Source organism: Engraulis encrasicolus, chromosome 5 (genome assembly GCF_034702125.1).
Source record: "Engraulis encrasicolus isolate BLACKSEA-1 chromosome 5, IST_EnEncr_1.0, whole genome shotgun sequence".
Lineage (NCBI taxonomy): Eukaryota > Metazoa > Chordata > Actinopteri > Clupeiformes > Engraulidae > Engraulis > Engraulis encrasicolus.
The window spans coordinates 7,007,847-7,030,627 of NC_085861.1; the positions used below are offsets into that span (position 1 = coordinate 7,007,847).

A 22,781-nucleotide genomic window follows, 5' to 3' on the forward strand; every position below is an offset into this window, starting at 1 on the left:
GGCACCCCACTAGAGGGAGCCTGGACCACAGGCACAGAACCAATGACCAGATGAGGGGTGTAAAACTCATTTCGGATCAGGGGCCACATGCAGGGCCGGATTAACGCACAGGCTAGGTATGGCTGCAGCCTAGGGGCCCCCACCTGCCAGGGGGCCCCTGACTAGCCAAAAGTGAAAAATTGTGATAAGATGCAATATTGAAAAATTCATTTGTCATGTTGAGTACAGTTGGTAGACATTTTATCCTTAATTCCTAGCTCATAATTATGACACAGTCAATGTAAATTTGGCCTCCAGGGCCCCCCACAGCCACCTGTAGCCTAGGGGTCCCAGGCCATCTTAATCCAGCCCTGGCCACATGCAGTCAATTTGTTCTCATGTGCGCCGGATGGACCAGTAAAAATACAAGTTGCAAACCTGTGTGTAAGTCTCCGGGACCATTCCAAAAGAGCTGATGCTGGGATTGTGCAACAACAACAACAACAACAACAACAACGACAACAAATCAACAGAAGTTTATTATTTCAGTTAGTTTTATTTCAGAAGAAAATACATTTCCTAACAACAACCAATGCTCCAATAGGACTAGTGCAGATACAGTCAGTAAATGAGGTTGGTTTACAAAAACACATGGCTGTCTAGTGAACGATCAACAATAGACAAATCTATATGCTGTGTTTCAGACACAGACGATAAGGATGCAGAAATGCCCACCATATCCCTTTCTCCCTCAAAGTACTTCCCATCACCGTCTTCACTATCAATAAAAAACATATCAATAGGCCCAGAATGGCTTAAAACAAAATAGCATTACAAAACAGCACACAAAAGAGGCAATTCTACGCACCAAAGTAAAAGTAAAGAAAAGTAAAGTGACTTTTTTGGGCTATAGTTTCTATATAGGAGACAGCCATGACCTAGTGGTTAAGGAGATTGGCTTTAGAGCAGAGGGTTGCACGTTCGAATCCCATCCTTCCACTGCCCATCTCACTCCATGGCTTTGAGCAAGGCACCTAATCCCACACTGCTCCAGGGACTGTAACCAATATCCTGTTCTTAAAGGAACTGTAAATTGCTTTAGATTAAAGCATCAGTTAAGTGCAATGTAATGCAATATAGTACATTATTCTTTAATGGTAATTAAAAGTGCATAAACAGATCCTTGTTGGTTCAGATAAAGAATGGAGTTGAGCTACATTAACTATGGAAATTTAACATAAGGTCACTTACGTTTCAGAGTATATACAGTACAGTTTCCCACTTCTCATATACATGGGCAAGGCCATGTACGCAGTATGTGATTTAATGTCAGCTATTCTGAGAAGTGCTTAATTAAGTATGTGAATAAAATACCTCTCTGTCATCCTTTCTATTTTAGAGGGCCCTTCCTCACCGTAGTATCCACATTACCTCTAAGAAACTGTTTCCCAACCAGTGGTACGTGTACCACTAGGGGTATGGGAGCACACTGCAGGCGGTACTTGGAAAATTTTAATTTTAACAAATATATGGACTATATATGGAATATATGGAATATATGGTCAGTTAAATTGGGATGGTGAAAGCGATATAGAACTTGACTTACTCATGGCACAACGAAAAGGCTTGGGGGTACACAAGACAAAAAAAGGTTGGGAAACACTGCTCTAAGACACTCAAGTGTTAAAAGATATGTGTTCTATCTCCTCTCCTCACTCCTCCTCTCCCCTCCTCATCCTCTCCCCTCCTCGTCCTCTCCCCTCCTCGTCCTCTCCTCAACCCTCCTCTCCTCAACCGTCCTCTACTCTCCTCTCCTCTCCTCAACCCTCCTCGTCCTCACCCCTCCTCTCCTCTCCTCTCCTCTCTCTTTAAGGAGTTAAGAGAGGGGCATCGTCAGCCCCACCAGAGGGACCCGTCAAGCACCCAACCTAGAGCACACAAACAACAAACAACACAATAAATCATTTAACAATACAATGTTATAAAAGTGTCATTTACAAAAGTGACATGAGAACGGTTTAGAAAATCATGCTACTTCACACACAAAAGGTTTTTTCTGACATTTCTTTTAATCCAGTTTTCTTCTGCTTACTTTGGGATGTTTTGTTATTTAACAACCTGTTAGAAAAATGTAGTATATCCTAAACATTAGCGTGTAAATTGATTCTGAGGCCTAGACACAAGAAAGCTCTTGCACAGTGTTCCCATCTGCAGCGTTTACCAGAGAGAGTAGAGAGAGAGAGGTTCCATTGGCCCATTGTTTCCTGGTTCTATTATGGCCCCCCTTAGGCAGACCTAGGCAGACCTAAGGACTGTTCTATTCATTGTAAGCGCATTATGACACGGCCCTTTAGGCAGACCGGAACCTGGTCACGTTAGGTGCCCATAGAAACCTATTATGTTGGCATATCTCTATACTTTAAGAATCTCTGGCGTTTACTAAGTTGCGACAGCTCGGTCTATTGACCTTCAAGCGATTCAATCGTACAAATGGTTAAAGTGAAAGCCCATTGGGAAACTTCAACTCCCATTGTCATTGTGACACAGCACTCCACAGCACACAAGTGATCACTGCACGCTGCACACAACGAAATTGCATTTATGCCTCACCTGTGCAAGGGGGCAGCCCTCAGTGGCGCCCCATGGGGAGCAGTGCGGTGGGGCGGTACCATGCTCAGGGTACTTCAGTCATGGAGGAGGATGGGGGAGAGCACTGGTTACTCCCCCCACCAACCTGGCGGGTCGGGAGTCGAACCGGCAACCTCTGGGATGCAAGTCTGACGCCCTAACCGCTCACCCATGACTACAAGCTATGCTGTGGTTAGCTTAAAAATCCAAATTCAACTCATTGGACATTATCTCCATCAGTGTATTTGTTTCCGGAATAACAGAAAAGGTTCATAATGGTCCTTCTCACTGAGACATCAAGAGAGATGTAATTTCAGGAGGGGGGGCTAATAATATCGTCCTCAACTGTAGCACTCCGAAGGCGTCACCAAGATGGCCGCCATATGTCCTGTCTCAATCTAAACTGTCTCTGCTATGCTGTGGTTAGCTTAGCGATGGTGGACCACTCGTGTCCTCCTACTACTGAATGACGTCAGTCTGAGGTCTCACCTGGTGATTGTCCGCCTGGCGTCTGATGGCTTTGGCAGCGAAGACGGAGACCGTAGTGGACACACAGAACTGGAATACGGCCATGACCAACAGCAACCCTTTCAGCCCGTTAACCGCACTCTGAGGAGGAGAAGCACAAGAAGACATTACAGCCTCAACATCAACCATTAGCCTCTGGACATCACAAGACATTACAGCCTCAACATCAACCATTAGCCTCTGGACATCACAAGACATTACAGCCTCAACATCAACCATTAGTCACACATCACCTATAAAGTCCTACTCCTTACTGATAAATCCCTCAATGCTCTTGCTCCCCAGTACCTCTCGGATCTCATCCAGCATCCCTCCCAACCAAGGTCCCTGAGGTCCTCTGGCAAGGACCCACTCGTCATCCCTCGTTCCAGGCTACGGACCTTTGGTGACAGAGCCTTCTGTGTTGCTGCCCCCACCCTTTGGGACAGTCTACCTCTCCATGTCCGTCAAGCCACCACACTGGCTACGTTCAAAAAGCACCTAAAGTCACACTTATTCACTGAGACCTGTGGTCCTTAACCACCCTGCCCCAGCCCCACCTCTACCCTGTCCTTTCCTCTCTATTCCCCTGCCCAATCTCCTTTTGTAAAGCGACCTTGGGTTACTTGAAAGGCGCTATATAAAACCAAGTTATTATTATTATTAGCCTCTGGACATCACAAGACATTATAGCCTCAACATCAACCATTAGCCTCTGGACATCACAAGGGAGGTATAGGGTCCGTCTGGGCAGCTGTGGCCGAATGGTTAAGGACGTGGTCTTTAGATCAGAGGGTTGCAGGTTCAAAACCACCCTTCCACTCCCTACACCTCCATCCATGGCTGAGGTGCCCTTGAGCACGTAGCCCCACATTGCTACAGGGACTGTAACCAATACTCTGTAATATACAAAGGGGACCTATAATCTGGGAACCATCTATTCATTATTCATGTTCTCATAAAGGAGGTCGGTCTGTAAACCAGGGTTGGGCAACTTTCATGATCAGGAGGGCCACATTTTTCCATCACCACTATCGGAGGGCCACATGAACACGGACCTGACAGCAACTCGCAGAGTGCGAGGGGCAGTTGGATGGTCACTGACTGCCCTTATTGCTTGGAAGGGAGTGCTCTCTATTGCCAACAGTCTACTTACAAGAAATTGATTCACTAGTGATGGTCATTATTTTTCAAATTGTGTTTTATGTACGGGCCGGACTGAGTGAGGAGGAGGGCCACATGTGGCCCCCGGGACTCCAGTTGCCCATCCCTGGTCTAAACTATTTAAAACACTATCTAAAGCTTGATGGGAAGTTTGTTTCACATCTGGGGCCTATACTACAAAGCTTATTCAGGAGTAAACCAGGGTAAGTTAAGAGGTAAATCATCTAATAGAAAAGCCTGGAGTCCTCATATAATAGTTTACTCCTGAACCAGCTTTGTAGTATACTGCCCTACAAAACAAGAATGCAGTAACTCAGATTTTGGCAAACTGAGAAAAAAGGCTTCAAAGTTTCCTACATGGCCCGACAACTGTGTTGTCGATAAAGTGGTGGTGACACTTCCTTGTAATATTTTTTAAGGATAGAAATTAATTGCACACAAAAAAAACAAGAAAAAAAACAACATTTATGTGTCTTTTTGCCACAAAAAACGGAGTTACTGCGCTCTTGGCTGGTATTACTGCCACAAAATTGAGTTACTGCAGGAGTTACTGTGTCCTTGGCTAGTATTACTGTCTACTCCCAAACCATTCCCATTGGAAAGTGCAGCAGTAACCTTTAATCCAACACCACAGTAACTTTTTTTTGTCATTTCTGCACTTTCAAAATTATTTTTCTCTAAAACGGGACGATGTTGGACCACCATTTTTTGACACAAGACAAATGAGGTAGTTTAAAGCCCATTTCCGATCTAAACTCAATTTCGACCATTTTCGAGTTACTGCGTTCTTGTTTTGCAGGGCAGTATAGGCCCCATGTGTCAAGATGGTGGATTTGTAAACAAACTACAAGCTTCCGTTTGTCTAACAATATGTCTTAACCTCCCTTCCCGTTCTGGGGTTGGATTTGACAAGTTCAGGCAAAGCTTTCATCGTGGGTTTCTATGCTGGCCTTCAGATTGGAATGAGGACACAAAGCATCATGGGAATTTCCAGGATAAAAAACACACCAGGGTGACAGGACAATTAGGAGACAAAAACATCAGCAAAACGAAGATGGCGCACACTCTGCTCGCTCCATGGTTTTGTTTGAAACAAAGTGACGTTTCGCCCTCTCCTGGCCTTCTTCAGAAAGTTTCAAGCCTTCCAACAAGTCAAGATCCATGGTGCTAAAGAAGGGCTAAGTGATCGACAATTTCCATTTTTACATCTCAGGTAAAAAAAAGTAATTCAAACAATCACAGAGCAACCAGTCAAGAGTCTGAAAAAAATCCTTGACTGTGTCCTTACTGTGTCCTTGGTGTTTTCCTCTCTTTACTGTGCTGCCACCCTGATGTCTGATGTGGGTCATCTTTGTTGTATTGATGTTTGAACTGTGCCACTGCCAAAAGCTACCACCTCAACAAAGCCTTGAGGTATACAATACTTTCCATTTTCTCTGAACCATTAGGAGAAGGTAAGCTGGATGCAGAGTTTATGGTTGTATGTATGTTTCAAGAAGGAGGCCGCACCTTGCATAGTAGTGTTTTTTTTATTGCACTGACGCGTTTCGGCGTGTGCCTTCTTCAGTGTGAAGAAGGCACACGCCGAAGCGCGTCTGTGCAATAAAAAAACACTACTATGCAAGGTGCGGCCTCCTTCTTGAAACATTGAATTTGAAATTTGGGCCAGCACCCTCAGAGACTGAAATAATTAAGAGTGATGCCTGCTCCAAGAAGAAAATTGACATGGTTGTATGTACAGTATGTAACATGGAGAAAGACTTTAGTAACAATAAATTAATAAGAGTTAAAAACTGCATATTGTCTAGCAGTGAAGTGGCAGGGTGAGATATTTCAACACCCAGTCAAGAATGGCACAGTGCACAAGACCAATGATGGACATGTTTACTTTTGACAGCACACCTGCGCCCCTGCACTACAGAATTTAAAAGGTGCATTCATTGTGCGATATTCTTAGCCATTTCTTTCCAGAATTCATGGTTCGTATTCACAAATGTTACCTTTTTCATGAATACTTACCACCACCACCGTCAAATTCTAAGACTGGGAAAATAACACTTTTCCTACATGAAAAGGTGGATCTTCTCCATGTCCGCCATTTTGAATTTCCAGAAATTGACATTTTTAGCCGCAAAACTTGCTGTACTTTTGTCATACTAGTACATATTAGTTTATTAATTGGTGAATATTCTTGAAAAAAAAAATCTAATTTGGCAATAGCACTGTTTCCATGAGGAGCATAGTTGCAGTACCTACTCTGGCCACCATCCTACACAGTGCATCTTTAAGGAGATACAGTAGGTTGTGTATGAGCATGTGTACGGCCACCTACTTTGTACTGTCTGACTGCTCTGAAGCATTCCCAGTAATTATTTCCATAGTCGTAGCGGTCCCTGTCTCGTTCCAGGCACTCATCGTAGATCTGCTTGGACAGTTCCAAACAAATGTAGCCAACAGCAGGCAACGCCAGCAAGCAGCTGACGATGTTCACGGCCAACGCTCCTTTGATCTGCCAGTGGAAACAGAGATCATTACTTTCAGCTTGAAGTGTTTTCGCAACGACCAGTGATGGGCAAAATGGATTCATCAGTTACAATCCAGTGCCACATATTCCAAATGACCTTGATTTAGTTTAGTTTAGTTTATTAGGATCCCCATTAGTTGGGCGCAGACCCAGCAGCTATTCTTCCTAGGGTCCAACAATAAAATCACACACAGTTAAAAGTTCTACACAAATCTGTACATTCATTTAAGCACCATACATTGAAAAGAAAGAAATAAAAAAGAAGAAAAAAATAAATAATAATATAAACATATAAATTACTATAATAATGGTTTAAGACCAAATATAATAATTTACCTGTCCGATTCAGACAGGAGATCATTCAACCAGCCAATCATCTGGCTGAATTGGTCAGGTGAAACCAAGTCATTTGGAATACGTGGACTGTAACTAATGAATGCATTTTGCCCATCACAGTTCGTAACTACAAAACCTCTCTCCGACGCAACGTACACGTCCTGTATGGCAAACATCTCAATTCATAAATCCAAACGGTAACACTTAATAATAATGTTGTTAATGGGCTTTAACTGTACCATGGTAATGTGTTTTTCTTTTTACTGTACCATGGTAATGTGTTTTTCTTTTCACAGTACCATGTTAAAGTGTTTTTACTGTACCATGGTAATGTGTTTTTACTGTACCATGGTAATGTGTTTTTCTTTTCACAGTACCATGTTAAAGTGTTTTTACTGTACCATGGTAATGTTTTTTTACTGTACCATGTTGTTAATATGTTTTACTGTACCATGTTGAAGTGTTTTTACTGTACCATGTTAAAGGGTTTTTACTGTATCACGTTGAAGTGTTTTTACTGTACCATGTTAAAGGGTTTTTACTGTACCATGTTGAAGTGTTTTTACTGTACCATGTTCATGTTTTGTCCTTTGTGTGCTGCAGCTGTCACAGATCCTGAGATGATGAACTGCGAATGGGAGAGAGAGAGAGAGAGAGAGAGAGAGAGAGAGAGAGAGAGAGAGAGAGAGAGAGAGAGAGAGAGAGAGAGAGAGAGAGAGAGAGAGAGAGAGAGAGAGAGAGAGCTGTTGAATGCAACACCAAGCCATTACAATTATCCACAAAGATTATCAAATATCATGTTAGTTAAGTAGGCCTAGTCCATCACTGTGTTTGATTTAGAAAATACTGTCAGTCATTCTTATATGGATGTCTATATACAGTATACATTTGTGTTTTACTTCAAAATGATAAATGGATGTAAATTAATGTAGATATTCCTGAAGAAAAACTATGTTCACTGCAGGGGGGGGGAAACATAAGGGTAGTCCACCACATGTCCATGTTTTGTATTTGTGTGTACCTGAAGGCAAGGGCAAAGACCAGAAAGGTACGCATGAACTCGCGTCAGATCACAGCAGAACGTATTCAGTAAGAAAATATGGTGGACTGTTCCTTTAGAGGAGCTGGCCATCATAAGGTCTATACATAGCTTTTTTTGTTTCTAAACATCGTGTTGTGATGAGGGGCAAGATATTGGCTGCCAATCACGTGAGCTCAATTTTTTGACCGACAGCGGTTTCCAACAATCAGAGTTGAACAGTGCGCAGCCAGGGTCACGCAGCCAGAGATTGTTTACAAAGGGAAAACCCATGTATACGTACGAATATCCCCAGGCCCAGAGGAATCTCCCCAAAGATGACCGGCTGGATGAGTGTCAACACGCCAACAGCTGCAGTCATCAGCCCAAGGAATATCTGCACAACCTGCAAAGAGCAATGTAGAGTACTGTTATTAATCCTGAGGGAAATTAAGGTGTCTGACGTCTTACAGTACATAAAAAATACACAAATACAACACATAAACAAAGACCTAATACACATTATGACGCATTCATTGCAATAGCCCAACCTCAATCATACTGTAATGCAAGGTACAGAGTATGGCAGCACACATCAAATCTCTTACTTATGACTGCATTTTTTCAAAAACATTTGTTTTGGGGTTTTGTGCATTTTGCGCCTTTATTTGAACAGGGCAGGGAGAAGTGGACAGGATACTAGAGGGAGAGAGAGGAGGGTAGTCAAGGGCGCCGGAATGAGTTTTAAAGTGGTTGTGCAAAAGGATGGGGTGGTTGGGGTAAGAGAGACAGGGGGGGCTATGGGGCTAGGGAGGCTATGTCATATTATCCCCTTTCCACACACACACACACACACACACACACACACACACACACACACACACACACACACACACACACACACACACACACACACACACACACACACACCCTTTTCCTGTACCTAGGGGGGTAGGAAGCGTTGGGAAATGATCCGGCTGGATTCGAACATGGGTCCCTATGGGCAAAGTGGTCTACAGTATGGGTCTTATTAGCGCAGTGCAGTCATGACTGCTCTTGTAAAACTTGTCTTTTTTTTTGTTTTGTTTTTTTGCTTTTCGTCATGATGTCACAGAATTCCATGAAATGAACACAGATCATTGTGAGAATATATCTGGCAATATGTAACAATATCTGTGGCAGAATCACTGATTTTGCCAATATTCCATGATTCCATGATCATGGAACTGCATTACGTGATGGGCCCATGAAACGGCTTTCTCTATATTCGCACAACTCTATGGTCCACAGTCTTAAGTTCGCTCAGGATTTCTGTCATTTTTATTTTTTATTTTTTCTCAAAAAACATTTCTTATTGACAGGGTGTCGATTAGGGATTGTTTTGGTCAAAGCACATGTTATACTTCTAGCATTCTTTTGTTTTGTAATAGAATTTAGTATCCACCGATTGAAAAAAAGGCTATTTCACAACAGCTTTCTCAGTTGTCTAATGATAATGTGCTGAGGGGAACACATGGAATCCCAATCCCATCAGGGAAAAAACTTCTGTGACCTCAACACAGAATTTTGGCTAAATCTGTGAAACTGTGATTTAGTGTCCAAAGAGTAGGCCTACGTGTACATTTCACTGAATTCTGTGAGATCAGCAGAGGCAATTCTAGGGTCATGTGGGGCCCCAAGCGAAAATGCAAAAGAGTGAAAATTTGAACTAAAATCGCCACTACTGTGGTAAAGTGTGGGCTGTTATTCACTATTTGGGGGTTGGGGGCCCCAAGCGACTACCTGTCTTGCCTGGTGGCAAGATGCACCTCTGGAGATCAGGCTGCAGGAAACAAGTGGAAGTGAGATGACTTACTCCGAGAGGCATGGGGTGGCTTTTCTGAAAGACTCGTGCCGACTCCGGCACCTTCTCGGCGTTGGGCACCGCTACAAGCCGTGGGGTCGGCCTTCTGAACTCTGCTGATGTCACATCACCCATGGGGACTTCACCCTCGCCCTCGATCGGGACAATCTTTGTGACGACCATGAGGCCGCCACCAATGGATCGCACCGATGACATTGTTGAGGCTCTGGAAGTAAGTAGAGTAGAGTAGAGTAGAGAGAACTTTAATCCAGAGGGAAATGAAGGTTTACATAAATACATAAATACAGTTTACATAAATACACAAATACAACACATATACAAAGACCTAATACACTTATTGCACATTGCAGTAAACATATAAGACACATTTGCGTACAGCAATTGCATTAGTTCACATGAACACACACATGCTCGCTCTCTCTCTCTTACACAAGCACGCGCACGCACGCACGCACGCACGCACGCACGCACACACACACACACACACACACACACACACAAGCTCACCCATCTTACATAAATACACATACGAAAACATACACTCGGGGAAAAATACAAAGAAAACAAGAAAACAGAAAATGAAAGGAAGGACTCCAGGGGCCTCATTTATCAAGCGTTCTTAGGCACAGATCTGTGCGTAAAGCGTGCGTGCGATCATTCCTGAGCAAGGTGTGGGATTTATGAACATGTACTTGAACGTAGAAATGTGCCTAAATTTACGCACACCTCAGACCATGCGTGCGAGTGGAAGAAACACGAAATTGCAAATAATATTGACCGTGCAAGCTACAGTTTGCTTTGAATGACAATGTAGTGACAGTGTGCTATTTTACAGAGTTTTCGATCATGTGTGTCTCCTTCTTTTACTTATTTTGAAACACGGTCCTCCTCCTGTCGAGAGCACCTCCACTTCTGCCACAGAAATGTTTCTATCTCCGCACTTCCCGCCAGCGCTTCGACTGGCGCGTGTGTCCGCGTGTGTTCATGTGTGTCCGAACAGGGTGGCGCCTTCAAATTAACATGGCATTTGAATATATTTTAATACCATATATGGTTACTTGGAGCCGTTTCGGGATGCTAATTACCCCGAATGCGCGCGTGCACAGTGATTTGGAGGGTGTGGGATTCAGGGCCGTCGTTAGGCCTATTTTAAGGGGGCTTTAGCCCCCCCTACATTACTATTAGCCCCCCCTGAAACGATTTTGCATTTTTCCAAAAACAAATGCAGTAAAGCACTGAATACGAACCATCAAGAAGGCAAGTTAATCTGAATACAAGCTTATTTATTGTTTAATGCCACTAAATATCCTACTGCACAGCAATAAAAGCAGGGTGCACAGCAATGTGTTATGCGGGGGGGAAACAGGTAGAGGATTGTGCTTTGTGACTAAAAACACCTCAGGAAAAGTGTAATTACTTACACGGATGAAATGTTCAGACCCAAAGTACCAATTTTTACTCACAATTCCCTTGTAATAAATCAATTTGACATTGTCTTGAAATTATAGTTGAGCTTTAATATTTGTCTTAGCAGTTTGAAAACACACATGAACTGATTAAAATAGCTACTAATGGAGTAAAAATGACCAAATATCTGCCGGGGATGCATAGTTTTCCAAGTAAGGAACCTGTTTGAATGAATTGCTTCCTGACCACTGCTTCTCCTGGAGATGCGCAGTTAGTAAGCTTAACTCCTTAAAGTTCCTAGTCCTTGTGTAAATTATGCTCTCTGTATTTTTATCTAATCATTTCAACTTCCGTACATAATATTCATCAGTTGAAACATTTTTAAATGTTTTGTTTAGCTTACATATAGGGAATGTTCGGTAACACTTTATTTTAGGGATACATCTATTAGCACTAATACTGTACATGCAAAGTTCCTGTATAAGTAACTTATAAGGCATGTACAAAGCAAAATCAAACATTTGTTAGGCATGTATTCGCAAATGTCTTGTTCTTGCACAATAAGGGATTTATTACCAATTTAACCTTAGTAAGGACCTAGTAGGCCTTAGCGTTTGCTTAGTACATGCCTTACAAGTTACTTATTCAGGCATTAACATTGTATGTATTAGTGCTAATAGATGTATCCCTAAAATAAAGTGTTACCGAATGTTCATTAAAATGTGAATTTAAAAAAAAAAATCACTGTAACTAGTGTTTAAAAATCGGTATGGTGCTCTTAAAATAATTGTTCAAGAAGACGCTTTTGCACACCTCTGTAGGTGGGCAGGTGCATAGGGTATTATCCCAGTGGGGTTGTCATTCAAGTGTAAAGAAATCCTGCATACTGTCCATTCCACCAACAAACTTTAATACAACATGAAGAAGGTCGGATGACCGAAACAATGTATTGAAGTTTGTTGGTGGAATGGACAGTGTGCGGGATATCTTTGCTCTTAAAATAATGAATTCATAGACAAAACCTTAGCAGGTGAGCTGAAAAAAAAATCGGGCATTTTCTTCCTCTGGGGCTAAGCCCCCCCTGTCTCTCAAACCTAGTGACGGGCCTGGTGGGATTTATCATGCAGACGTGTGCGTAGGAGCAGCCAACGCACGTTTGATAAATGCCGATTTTTCTATACTTGCGACCATTCTATATTTCACTCGTAGGACACAATTTAGAAGGCATTCTACGAACTGATGATAAATGAGGCCCCAGAACTGTTATGCTGTGAATTACCATGGGTGATTGTTTCGAGTAGGCCAAAGCCTATTATTCTTCTCATACCTGTAGGTGCCCTGTGTTATGCATGTACTCCTTCACAGCTATATCAAAATGTGTGACCTTTTCTTGTGCCTCATTGCCTTTCATGAGCATTCGCCCTGCATGTTTCATGTCAATTGAGAGAGAGAGTTGGGGGGGGGGGGGGGGGCAACTCATAATAGCCACCCTAGACCCCTACCAGTTCGCATACCGAGCCAAGCGATCCACGGAGGATGCAATTTGCTCTGCCCTCCACTTGGACAATAAAGACTCATATGTGAGAATGCTGTTCATTGACTTCAGTTCAGCATTCAATACCATAATACCACAACAACTCATCAGAAAACTGGACAAACTAGGTTTCAACACCTCCCTCTGCAACTGGCTGCTGGACTTCCTGATGCAAAGACCACAAGCAGTACGGGTAGGGAACAACACCTCGAGCACCCTGACCCTGAGCACGGGGGCTCCGCAAGGTTGTGTTCTCAGCCCCCTGCTGTTCACGCTGCTGACACACGACTGCACAACGACCCACAGCACTAACCATCTAGTGAAGTTTGCGGATGATACAACACTGGTGGGCCTCATCACCAAGGGAGAAGAAGTAGACCTGCTGGCCAGATGGTGCAAAGACAACAACCTCCTGCTGAATGTCAACCAAGGAGATTGTTGTCAACTTCCAAAGGGTCCAAAAACAACTGCCACCACTGACCATCGACGGCGATGCTGTGGAGAGAGTGAGCAGCACCAAGTTCCTTGGAGTGCACATCAGCGACGACCTCTCTTGGACCACCAACACTACATCACTGGCGAAGAAGGCCCATCAGCGTCTCTACTTCCTGCGCAAACTAAAGAAGGCAAGTGCTACACCCTCCATCATGACAACATTCTACAGAGGAACCATAGAGAGCGTCGTGTCCAACTGCATCACAGTGTGGGGAGGAAGCTGCACGGAGAAAAACAGGAAGACACTCCAGCGTGTTGTGAAACAGCGAAGAAGATCATTGGAGTACCACTCCCCTCCCTGCAGGACATTTACACCACACCCCTCACCCGGAAAGCACTGATGATCATCAAAGACACAAGCCACCCTGCACACAAACTGTTTCAGCCTCCCTGCCCTCTGGAAAGAGGTACAGGCGCCTCCGTTCCCGTACCACCCGCTGGCGAGCAGCACAATGCACCAAAGCGATCAAGATGCTGAACACTCAACCCACTCTCCCTCCACTGTCAGCCTCTAGCCAGCAAGGCCACTGACAACCCCCCCCCCCCCCCCCCCCACTGTCAGCCTCTAACCAGCAAGGCCACTGACAACCCCCCCCCCATCCCCCACCACCATATCTGCGACTGAACATTCCACCTGCACTACTATACTTGTGACTGAACTTTCAACCTGCACTAACTCAAAACATGCACACCACACACACACACACACACACACACACACACACACACACACACACACACACACACACACACACACACACACAACACACACACACACACACACACACACACACACCACACACAAGCACACTGCACTTTCTGCACTAAACCCAACATACACACACTGACACACACACACACACACACACACACACACACCACACACACACACAATCTCTGCACACACACACACACACACACACACACACACACACACACACACAGACACACGAACACACACACAAGACGCACACCGCACCTTCTACCTGCACTAAACACATACACACACATACACACACACACACACACACACACACACACACACACACACACACACACTGCTGCTGGTGTACTTGACAGACCTTTTTTATATTTATTTTCTTCAAAATGCTACTATTACCATGTCAGAACGCTATAAAGGACTTTTTTAGGAAAAGCACAAAAGCACAACAAATACCTCTTAATGTATGTCCTCTACAAGTCTTCTGTTGTCCAGTCTTGCACTTTAAATGTCTGTATGAGCACTGTCTATGTCCATACTGTCTTAAGTCCATGTATAAGTACTGTCTATGTCTATACTGTCTATGTCCTTACCTTAATTAGTCTATGTCTGTATGGGAAAGCAAGAAATGTAATTTCAAATTCTTTGTATGACCAGTGCATGTAAAGAAATTGACAATAAAACCTACTTGACTTGACTTGACTTGACTTGACTAATATGGTGGCCACAAAGATGGCCATACACTACATAGAAAACAAGATATTTCAATTAAATTAAATTAAATCAATTGAATTGTATTAGTCACTGTTACATGTTATTTTATTCATGCTCCTAGTGCTGTCAGGCGGCAATTAAAAAAGAGAAAACTGAGGCCGCTGAAGTTATCAACAATCGAAAGCATGCGTCATTCCCTTGCCTGGTCAATACGGGTAGGCATATAGCGCCCTCCGTTGGACATGAAGTTCCTCTCGTGCGATACAAGGAAATGCGAAGACAAAAAATATAGCCTATTAACAGTTGAAAAACAGATGATTCCTGATGATCCTGACTTACGCCATCATTGCATCTTCTCAAATTAAATGCGTTGTTCAGATGATAGGCCTACCTGTCAAAATATCTGCAGAGAAGCCTAGTAGATCGCCTTTTTCCCACAACAGTAGGCTACACGATTAACTTCTTCAGCTGTTATCAATGTCGCTCCACATGTTGAACAGTGACATTGTTTCCTATCAGGGCTACTTGGTAATGTTATGCGTAAACGATAGGCTACTTTGAATCAACAAACACCCGAAAATCTCACCTTCGGAAACAGTCGCAAGAAATAAAAAACAGCCTCCTTCTTCAGCCAAAAAACAAGTGGGCGACTCGATAGGCCTTTGAACTTGATATAAAGTAGGATATTACTGCACAATAAGCTACTATTCTCGGTTCCCGTCTCTTGTGTTACGCCATTCTGGACTTTCCTTTTTACACACGGAAGCAATCCGTTCACCAAGTTGAATTAACCCCTTATGTGCACGGATCCGGAAACAATAGCTTTTGGCACTTTGATGGTTTAAATATTGTTATTTTAAACATGCAGGTTATTGTATGTAGGCCCTAATCCACTTTGGGGTATTATTTGTCAAGAAAACAACCGTATGTTTCTGAGCCTACATTCCCATAGGCCTAGCCTAATCCCTTCATAGGTGCTGATGAGCGAGTGTCAGAATTTGCATAATGAAACGGGTCGACTTTATTTGAGAAAATTCAATCGGTTACAGATGTTTTAACAGTCCAATCTAAGTAGCCTAAAATCAATAGACCTACAAATAATTACAATGTGGCACATTTCATATCACACCACCTTAGGCCTACACAGAGTTAGGTATAGCCTTCAGGTAGGCCTAATGTGAGGATGGTGTTTGTGGACGGGTAGTTTGTTTCAATGATAGGGATTACACATGTTAATACTTAAATCACACTGATAAGCAGGACTAATGACAGAAATGAATATGATGTGCAACACATCTATTTTGTGCAATTGAAAGAGTGAATAAATAGCCTATAGGACAGCACAGACAGCAGCTGCGGTCCCGCACAAGCAGACTGATTAACAGCTTTTTTCCACAAGCCATCAGACTCATCAATCAACACACTGCAGAAAACCACATGAACATTCCAAGGTCACTGGATGACATTCCATAAACATTTCTTTCACCATGCCACTGGCACTTTACTCTTGCACCTTGTATGGATCTACACTTTTCACTTAACTAGTATGACCACTGATTGTACTTCTGCTGCTCTGTGTGTGTGTGTGTGTGTGTGTGTGTGTGTGTGTGTGTGTGTGTGTGTGTGTGTGTGTGTGTGTGTGTGTGTGTGTGCGTGTGCGTGTGCGTGCGTGTGCGTGCATGCGTGTGGTTGTGTATTATGTCAGTATTCTTATTGCACACTGTGTGTGTGTGTGTGTGTGTGTGTGTGTGTGTGTGTGTGTGTGTGTGTGTGTGTGTGTGTGTGTGTGTGTGTGTGTGTGTGTATTGTATTGTACATGTCTATATCAGTATGTTAGTGTTTGAAAACTGCACATATGTGAGTGTGTATTGTCTGTGTGTATAATGTGAATGAATGTGTCAGATAAATAATTGTAAATTCATGTATGAGAAGGTGAGGTGTGTGTGTGTGTGTGTGTGTGTGTGTGTGTGTGTGTGTGTGTGTGTGTGTGTGTGTGTGTGTGTGTGTGTGTGTGTGTGTGTGTGTGTGTGTGTGTGAGAGAGAGAGAGAGAGAGAGAGAGAGAGAGAGAGAGAGAGAGATGATTGTCAATGTCTTGTTTAAATGTTTTCAGTTAAACTGCACATTGATGACTGGTCAAACGCAATTTCAAACTTCTATGCTAACCCTGTTACATAGACTTTGACAATAAAGCACTCTTGGCTTGACTTGAGATGGCACACTACCATGGCCATAACTACCATTGAGGACACAGAGGTCATGTCCTCAGTATTTTTTTCAGTAATGTAAAACTTATCTATGATGAAAATCGAAATAGGATCAACTATGATACATTCAGCCACCCAAATTTATCCTCAAGGCAGTGATTAATGCAAACAAACTTGAGAGCTTCACTGAAGTGTTTGAAGCATTTTAAATGTACAGTGTGCAGTAAATGCACGCAGTATTTGACCTTGGTATTTGAAAATGTCTGACCCTGCACACTACGCATTACACACTACAGCACAGATGGTATACCATTCTCTGGATGACACATTACTAGGCCACCGCTGCAGACAGCAATACTGCTCTCTAGTGGTCAGCAAAATAAATAGCTGTAAATAATAAGGAGCAAACTGGCTAAAGTGATCAAAGAAATTATACAGTTACCGCTTTGCATCGCAAAGTGAGTAGATGAGAGCTGCAAACGTTTGAAAAAGCTGTAATAGTCATAGAAAAGTTAACTACCATAGCACTACACTACTATGACACAACACAAAGGGACTTTAGCAATGCACTACGACTTGGTCATTACCATTATGGTAACAGAAAATGTATAACGCAGCGTCTTAACTGGTTAAGAATTTTTTACTAGAGGAAAGAAATACTCTCATTAGTCAAAAGTGAAAAGATGACCATCGTCATTCTCCACTTTCCTGGTCTTGCCATACCCTCTTACTAATTTCATAACGGGAAAGGAACATTTTTATTATTTTTTTTGGACTGGAGTGTTTACATCAACGCAGGCTAATTTTCCACATCAGTGACCAGTAATCATCTGTGAGGACCACTCAGGATGGACTGCTTGCAGTGACTGTAACCAATAGGCTACAGTGCGAAATAACAGTTGGTCACTTTGGATAAAAGCTGTCTGTTACAGGCAAAGCGCCTAACACCCCATATTGCTCCCTAACACCCCATATTGCTCCCTGGGCTGTAACCAGTGCCCTGTAAATAACTGTAAATCGCTTTGGATAAAAGCATCAGCTAAGTGTAATGTAATGTAATTAGGGCTGGGACTTGATTAATATTTTTAATCAAATTAAACTATAGATTTTGAAATTAATTAATCGAATTAATCACATTTTATTCTCATTTTAATCACATTTTAATATCTGACTTGAGAGCAGAGAAAAAAAAATTCACATGGATTTTGAATAATTACAATAAATAAGCGTAATCTAAAATATTATTCATTTTTAAAAGAAGAGCGAACTCTTCTCAATTTTAGCAGGCTGTTCACCATCTGTCCTCCGCTGGTCTAATTCAGAACTATGTTAATTAATTAATCGAATCGCGTGATTAATTAATCGAAATTAACACGTTAATGTTCCAGCCCTAAATGTAATGTAATGTAATGTAAAAGTGACCAGACTGTGGGAGGCCTTCTTATCTAGTAGACCCCTTCAGCAGCTGTGGTCCTCAGATATGAGTATCAGGGAGGTGGGTAGACTAGCCAGGCAGTCGACCCTGACCAAATCAACTGGTGCTCTTAACTATCAAAAGAAAATTAGATAGAGCAAACACAACTGTTGCTCTTGGAGGGTTTATGTTCAACATAAAAGGAGGAAAAATCCTTGGTCCTGGCACTTGATTGAGTTGATTTACAAAATCCAAAACAATCTTCATTCAGTGGGCTAGTACATTATTAAACAAACACGGCCTTCATCAGGGTGTGTGGTGCTCTTAACCTTTGCCTGTCTGCACATTATACAGCACAGGGCCACTGACAGCCAGGACAGAGTCATCTGAAAGGGCCCCCCACCCAATACATACAGTACAATATAATGAGGAATTCCTTGGCCTCAAATGGGTCTTCCAAACGGACAATGACCTAAAAAGCATGTTGGCTTGAGGATGAGGTGAGGGCAACACAGTTTTGGAGAAGCCATCACTAAACCCTGATCTAAACCCTGGTCTAAACACTTAAAAAAAAAAACACTGACATATAGAACCCTGATCTAAACACCTAAACCAGTGGTTCTCAACCTTTTTTGAAGAAATGCCCCCTTGACCTCATCACAAGTCTCGGAACACCTGCTTGACATCATCATAAGACTAACAAAGCCCCTGTTAGTATTAAAAAATTAAATGGACTAATGCCCCCAAAGGCAAATAATTACCGCCCCTTCTCAGCTGCATCCTTCTCAACGCCTACCTAGAGCTCTCCAACGCCCCTTGGGGGGCTGTACTGCCCCCGTTGAGAAACACTAACCCAAACCCTGATCTAAACCCTGATCTAAACACCTATACCCGGCCTGATCCAAATCCTATTGTGAATTTGTGGGCTGCAACCACACAGACATGGCCCAATTCTGGATTGTGTTTGTTTTTATGTGCTGTATAGAGCACAGAGTGTAAACAGGTTTCAACTGTATTAAAATACAATAATTTCTAATTGTTTAGAATGATATTACATAATTGTATTAATGGTTTTATTAAAGAAGAAGAATGCACAGTAGATATACTTATACTGTACACAAAGTAACTATTATGGTTTGTCATGGTTTGGGAAGGAATGGGGGTAGTCCATGACTTTACTATTGTACGCAGGGCAGGAATTTCGCGAGGGCCATGAGGGCAATGGCCCTCGTGCCCTCCCACTTTGGCCTTGTGCCCTTGAAAAAATTATCTTCCATAAGGCCACAGTGGCCTTGATGCCCACTCTGACGCCTAATTGATTAAAATGCATTAAAATGCATGAAATTGCATCTAAGAAACACAAACATTCTTTTCATTTATGGCCTTGGTGCCCTGGCTTCTGGCCTTTGTGCCCTTAAAAAATTGACAACTCAAAAGACCAAGTGGCCTTGCCCCTTAAATGACGAAATTCCAGGCCTGATTGTATGACAAACCAATATCGACAATAATATTCAATGCTGTAGTACACATGTAGCCATGTGCATGTTTACAGTAACAAACCCTTCTGTACATGTAGAGCAGCAGTAGGGAACATTGCTGACCCATGTTTCAGTTCATAAAGGTTGGAGCAGGCGTCACCCAACAGTTTTTCTCTTCCTTTTAAGGGTGCTGACCAAAATATTGTAAAACTGAAAAATGAAAAAAGGTCGCACCATGCATAGGTTTCTTTATTACACAGACACGTTTCGGCGTTCTGCCATCCTCAGTCAGAACGCCGAAACGCGTCTATGCAATAAAGAAACCTATGCATGGTGCGACCTTTTTTCATTTTTCAGTGATCCATGTTTCAATCATCTTCACAAGCATCTTCAAAATAAAGATTATTTATTGAAAAAAATACAACTTTGGATATGTGTGCAAGTTCAATATCCACAAATAAGAAAAAATACAGTTGAATCTTTTCACAACAGTTTTGTCGATGCTAAAACAAAAACTTAAGTTACGAACAGTGAGTGGGAATGACATTTTCTGACAGAAATACTTTTGAATACCTCAAACAAATGTTAGAGAGAAAATGGTACAGTACATTGTACATACATGAAACATGAAACTGTGCTTAATGATCAATACCGTATATATATTTTAAAAAGAACCCTAAACTTCTTAGTATAAAAAAAGTGCTCTTAAATATACATACTGTACATCACCTATATTACCGGAATATCCGGCCACAAATCAACAAAACCTAAACTCAGTTGTGGAGAACTTAAAATGGGTACTGATAATGACTTCCAAAGCTGTGTGTTTGTATCGTCTTACACACATAATGAATCAGCAGACATGTTGTGAAACTTTGTGACAGCTTGTGTAGGCCTATTTGGGGTAGGGGTGTATTTTGCTATTCTACTGTTCTACTGGGGTTAGGGTGTACTTTGTTATTCTACTGGAGTAGAGGTGTATTTTGCTATTCTACTGTTCTACTGGGGTTAGGGTGTACTTTGTTATTCTACTGGAGTAGAGGTGTAGGCTATTCGCCCAGGCTAATTCTATTGGGGTAAGGGTGTTCTTCGTTATTCTACTGTTCCAATGGGGTAGGGGTGTACTTTGTTATTCTACTGTTCTAATGGGGTAGGGGTGTATTTTGTTATTCTACTGTTCTTATGGGGTATGGGTGTATTTTGTTATTCTATTGGGGTAGGGGTGTAGGCTATTCACCCAGGCTAATTCTATTGGGGTAGAGGTGTACTTTGTTATTCTATTGGGGTAGGGGTGTACTTTGCTATTCTACTGTTCTAATGGGGTAGGGGTGTACTTTGCTATTCTACTGTTCTAATGGGGTAGGGGTGTACTTTGCTATTCTACGGTTCTAATGGGGTAGGGGTGTACTTTGCTATTCTAATGGGGTAGGGGTGTACTTTGTTATTCTACTGTTCTCATGGGGTAGGGGTGTACTTTGTTATTCTATTGGGGTAGGGGTGTACTTTGTTATTCTACTGTTCTTATGGGGTAGAGGTGTATTTTGTTATTCTATTGGGGTAGGGGTGTATTTTGCTATTCTACTGTTCTTATGGGGTAGGGGTGTACTTTGCTATTCTACTGTTCTTATGGGGTAGGGGTGTACTTTGGGGGCAGTATTCCAGCTTCACCAGTGCTGCTGTCCTCACCAATGGCACTGTGAGTAGCAGTCGGCACACAGGACGGGAGAGGTGCCATCTAGTAGATGCACAAAACACAAAAAAATAGGTTACAAAAATGATGGTAATGGTGAATACTGCGTTCTTTACAATTCATGTCATTCCTTCAAAGTGGGGCATTTAACCCATTAGCACCACCATCAAATTCATTATATATTCCAAGTATTCATTATGACTGGAAAAATTGCAATATTCATACCATGGTCCGCCATTTTGAATTTCCAAAAATAGCCATTTTTAGCTGCAAAAATGACTCTACTTGGACCATACTAGAAAATATTTGTTTATTACTTAGTAAACGTTCATGTAAAGATTAAATGTGGCAATAGGCAGCCCAGTTTCAATGAGCAGCATAGTTGCAGTACCTTTTTTGACCATTTCCTGCACAGTGTACCTTTAAAGGGCTACAGACATCATTTATTGTTTTGTCACCGGCTGTTCTCACACTGACATGACCATTCTGCTTCAGGCAAACCAAACGAATCTCCTCATATTTGTGTATTCACTTTCAATTCACTTCCTCATACTAGTGGACATTTCGAGGACAGCAGATGGTGGCAAAGCAATGCGCTAGCTAGCACATTGGTCAAGAAAAAGTACAGGTATATGTTTTGGTCACAACTTGACTTCCGATCTTTCACAGACCGACGGTCACATTCGTAGCGTCTTTGCGCAGATGAGCGTGCGGGCGAGCCCGTTCACTATTTACTGAAATCCGTTAACTGGATCATAACAACATTGTTATGGCAGTGCAGAGAGCTTTAAAGGTACACTGTGCAGGAAATGGTCAAAAAAGGTACTTCAACTATGCTGCTCATTGAAACTGCACTGCCTATTGCCAAATTTGATCTTTTCATGAAAGTTTACTAAGTAATAAACTCATATTTTCTAGCATGGCCAAAGTACAGTCATTTTTGCAGCTAAAAATTGCTATTTTTGTAAATTCAAAATGACGGACCATGGAGAAGATCCCCCTTTAAATGTATGAAAAGTGCAATTTTTCCAGTCATAATGAATACTTAGAATTTGATGGTGGTGGTAAGTATTCATGAAAAAGGTAACATTAGTGAATGGATA

General features: G+C 42.3%; 2 protein-coding genes across 3 annotated transcripts in view; both read right to left on the minus strand.

Annotated features, from left to right (window-relative positions):
- Positions 1-500: 500 nt before the first annotated feature.
- si:dkey-7j14.6 (uncharacterized protein LOC556585 homolog) lies at positions 501-15,671 on the minus strand. Its single transcript, XM_063198613.1, has 7 exons — positions 15,478-15,671; positions 10,012-10,225; positions 8,461-8,562; positions 7,710-7,766; positions 6,611-6,787; positions 3,097-3,216; positions 501-1,907 (listed from the first exon to the last, which is right to left on the minus strand). The coding sequence occupies exons 2-7, from the start codon at positions 10,213-10,215 to the stop codon at positions 1,848-1,850; spliced, it is 720 nt and encodes a 239-aa protein (XP_063054683.1). The 5' UTR covers positions 10,216-10,225; positions 15,478-15,671; the 3' UTR covers positions 501-1,847.
- A 5,907-nt stretch (positions 15,672-21,578) lies between these two features.
- The window catches only part of LOC134448905 (membrane-spanning 4-domains subfamily A member 4A-like), a 24,371-nt gene continuing 23,168 nt past the window's right edge, over positions 21,579-22,781 (minus strand). For both annotated transcript variants that reach the window (XM_063198612.1, XM_063198607.1), the window contains exon 8: positions 21,579-21,723. In XM_063198612.1, coding sequence (XP_063054682.1) covers positions 21,613-21,723 — 111 coding nt within the window. In that variant the 3' untranslated portion in view covers positions 21,579-21,612. The remainder of the gene's footprint in view (positions 21,724-22,781) is intronic.

Coding starts and splice junctions, on each gene's coding strand:
- si:dkey-7j14.6 (XM_063198613.1), bottom strand. CDS start 10,215: ATGTCATCGGTGCGATCCATTGGTGGCGGCCTCATGGTCGTCACAAAG. Junction 6,788..7,709: donor AAGGACAAAACATGAACATG/GTACAGTAAAAA, acceptor TTCCACTGGCAG/ATCAAAGGAGCGTTGGCCGT. Junction 1,908..3,096: donor GCCAGGCGGACAATCACCAG/GTGAGACCTCAG, acceptor TGTGTGCTCTAG/GTTGGGTGCTTGACGGGTCC.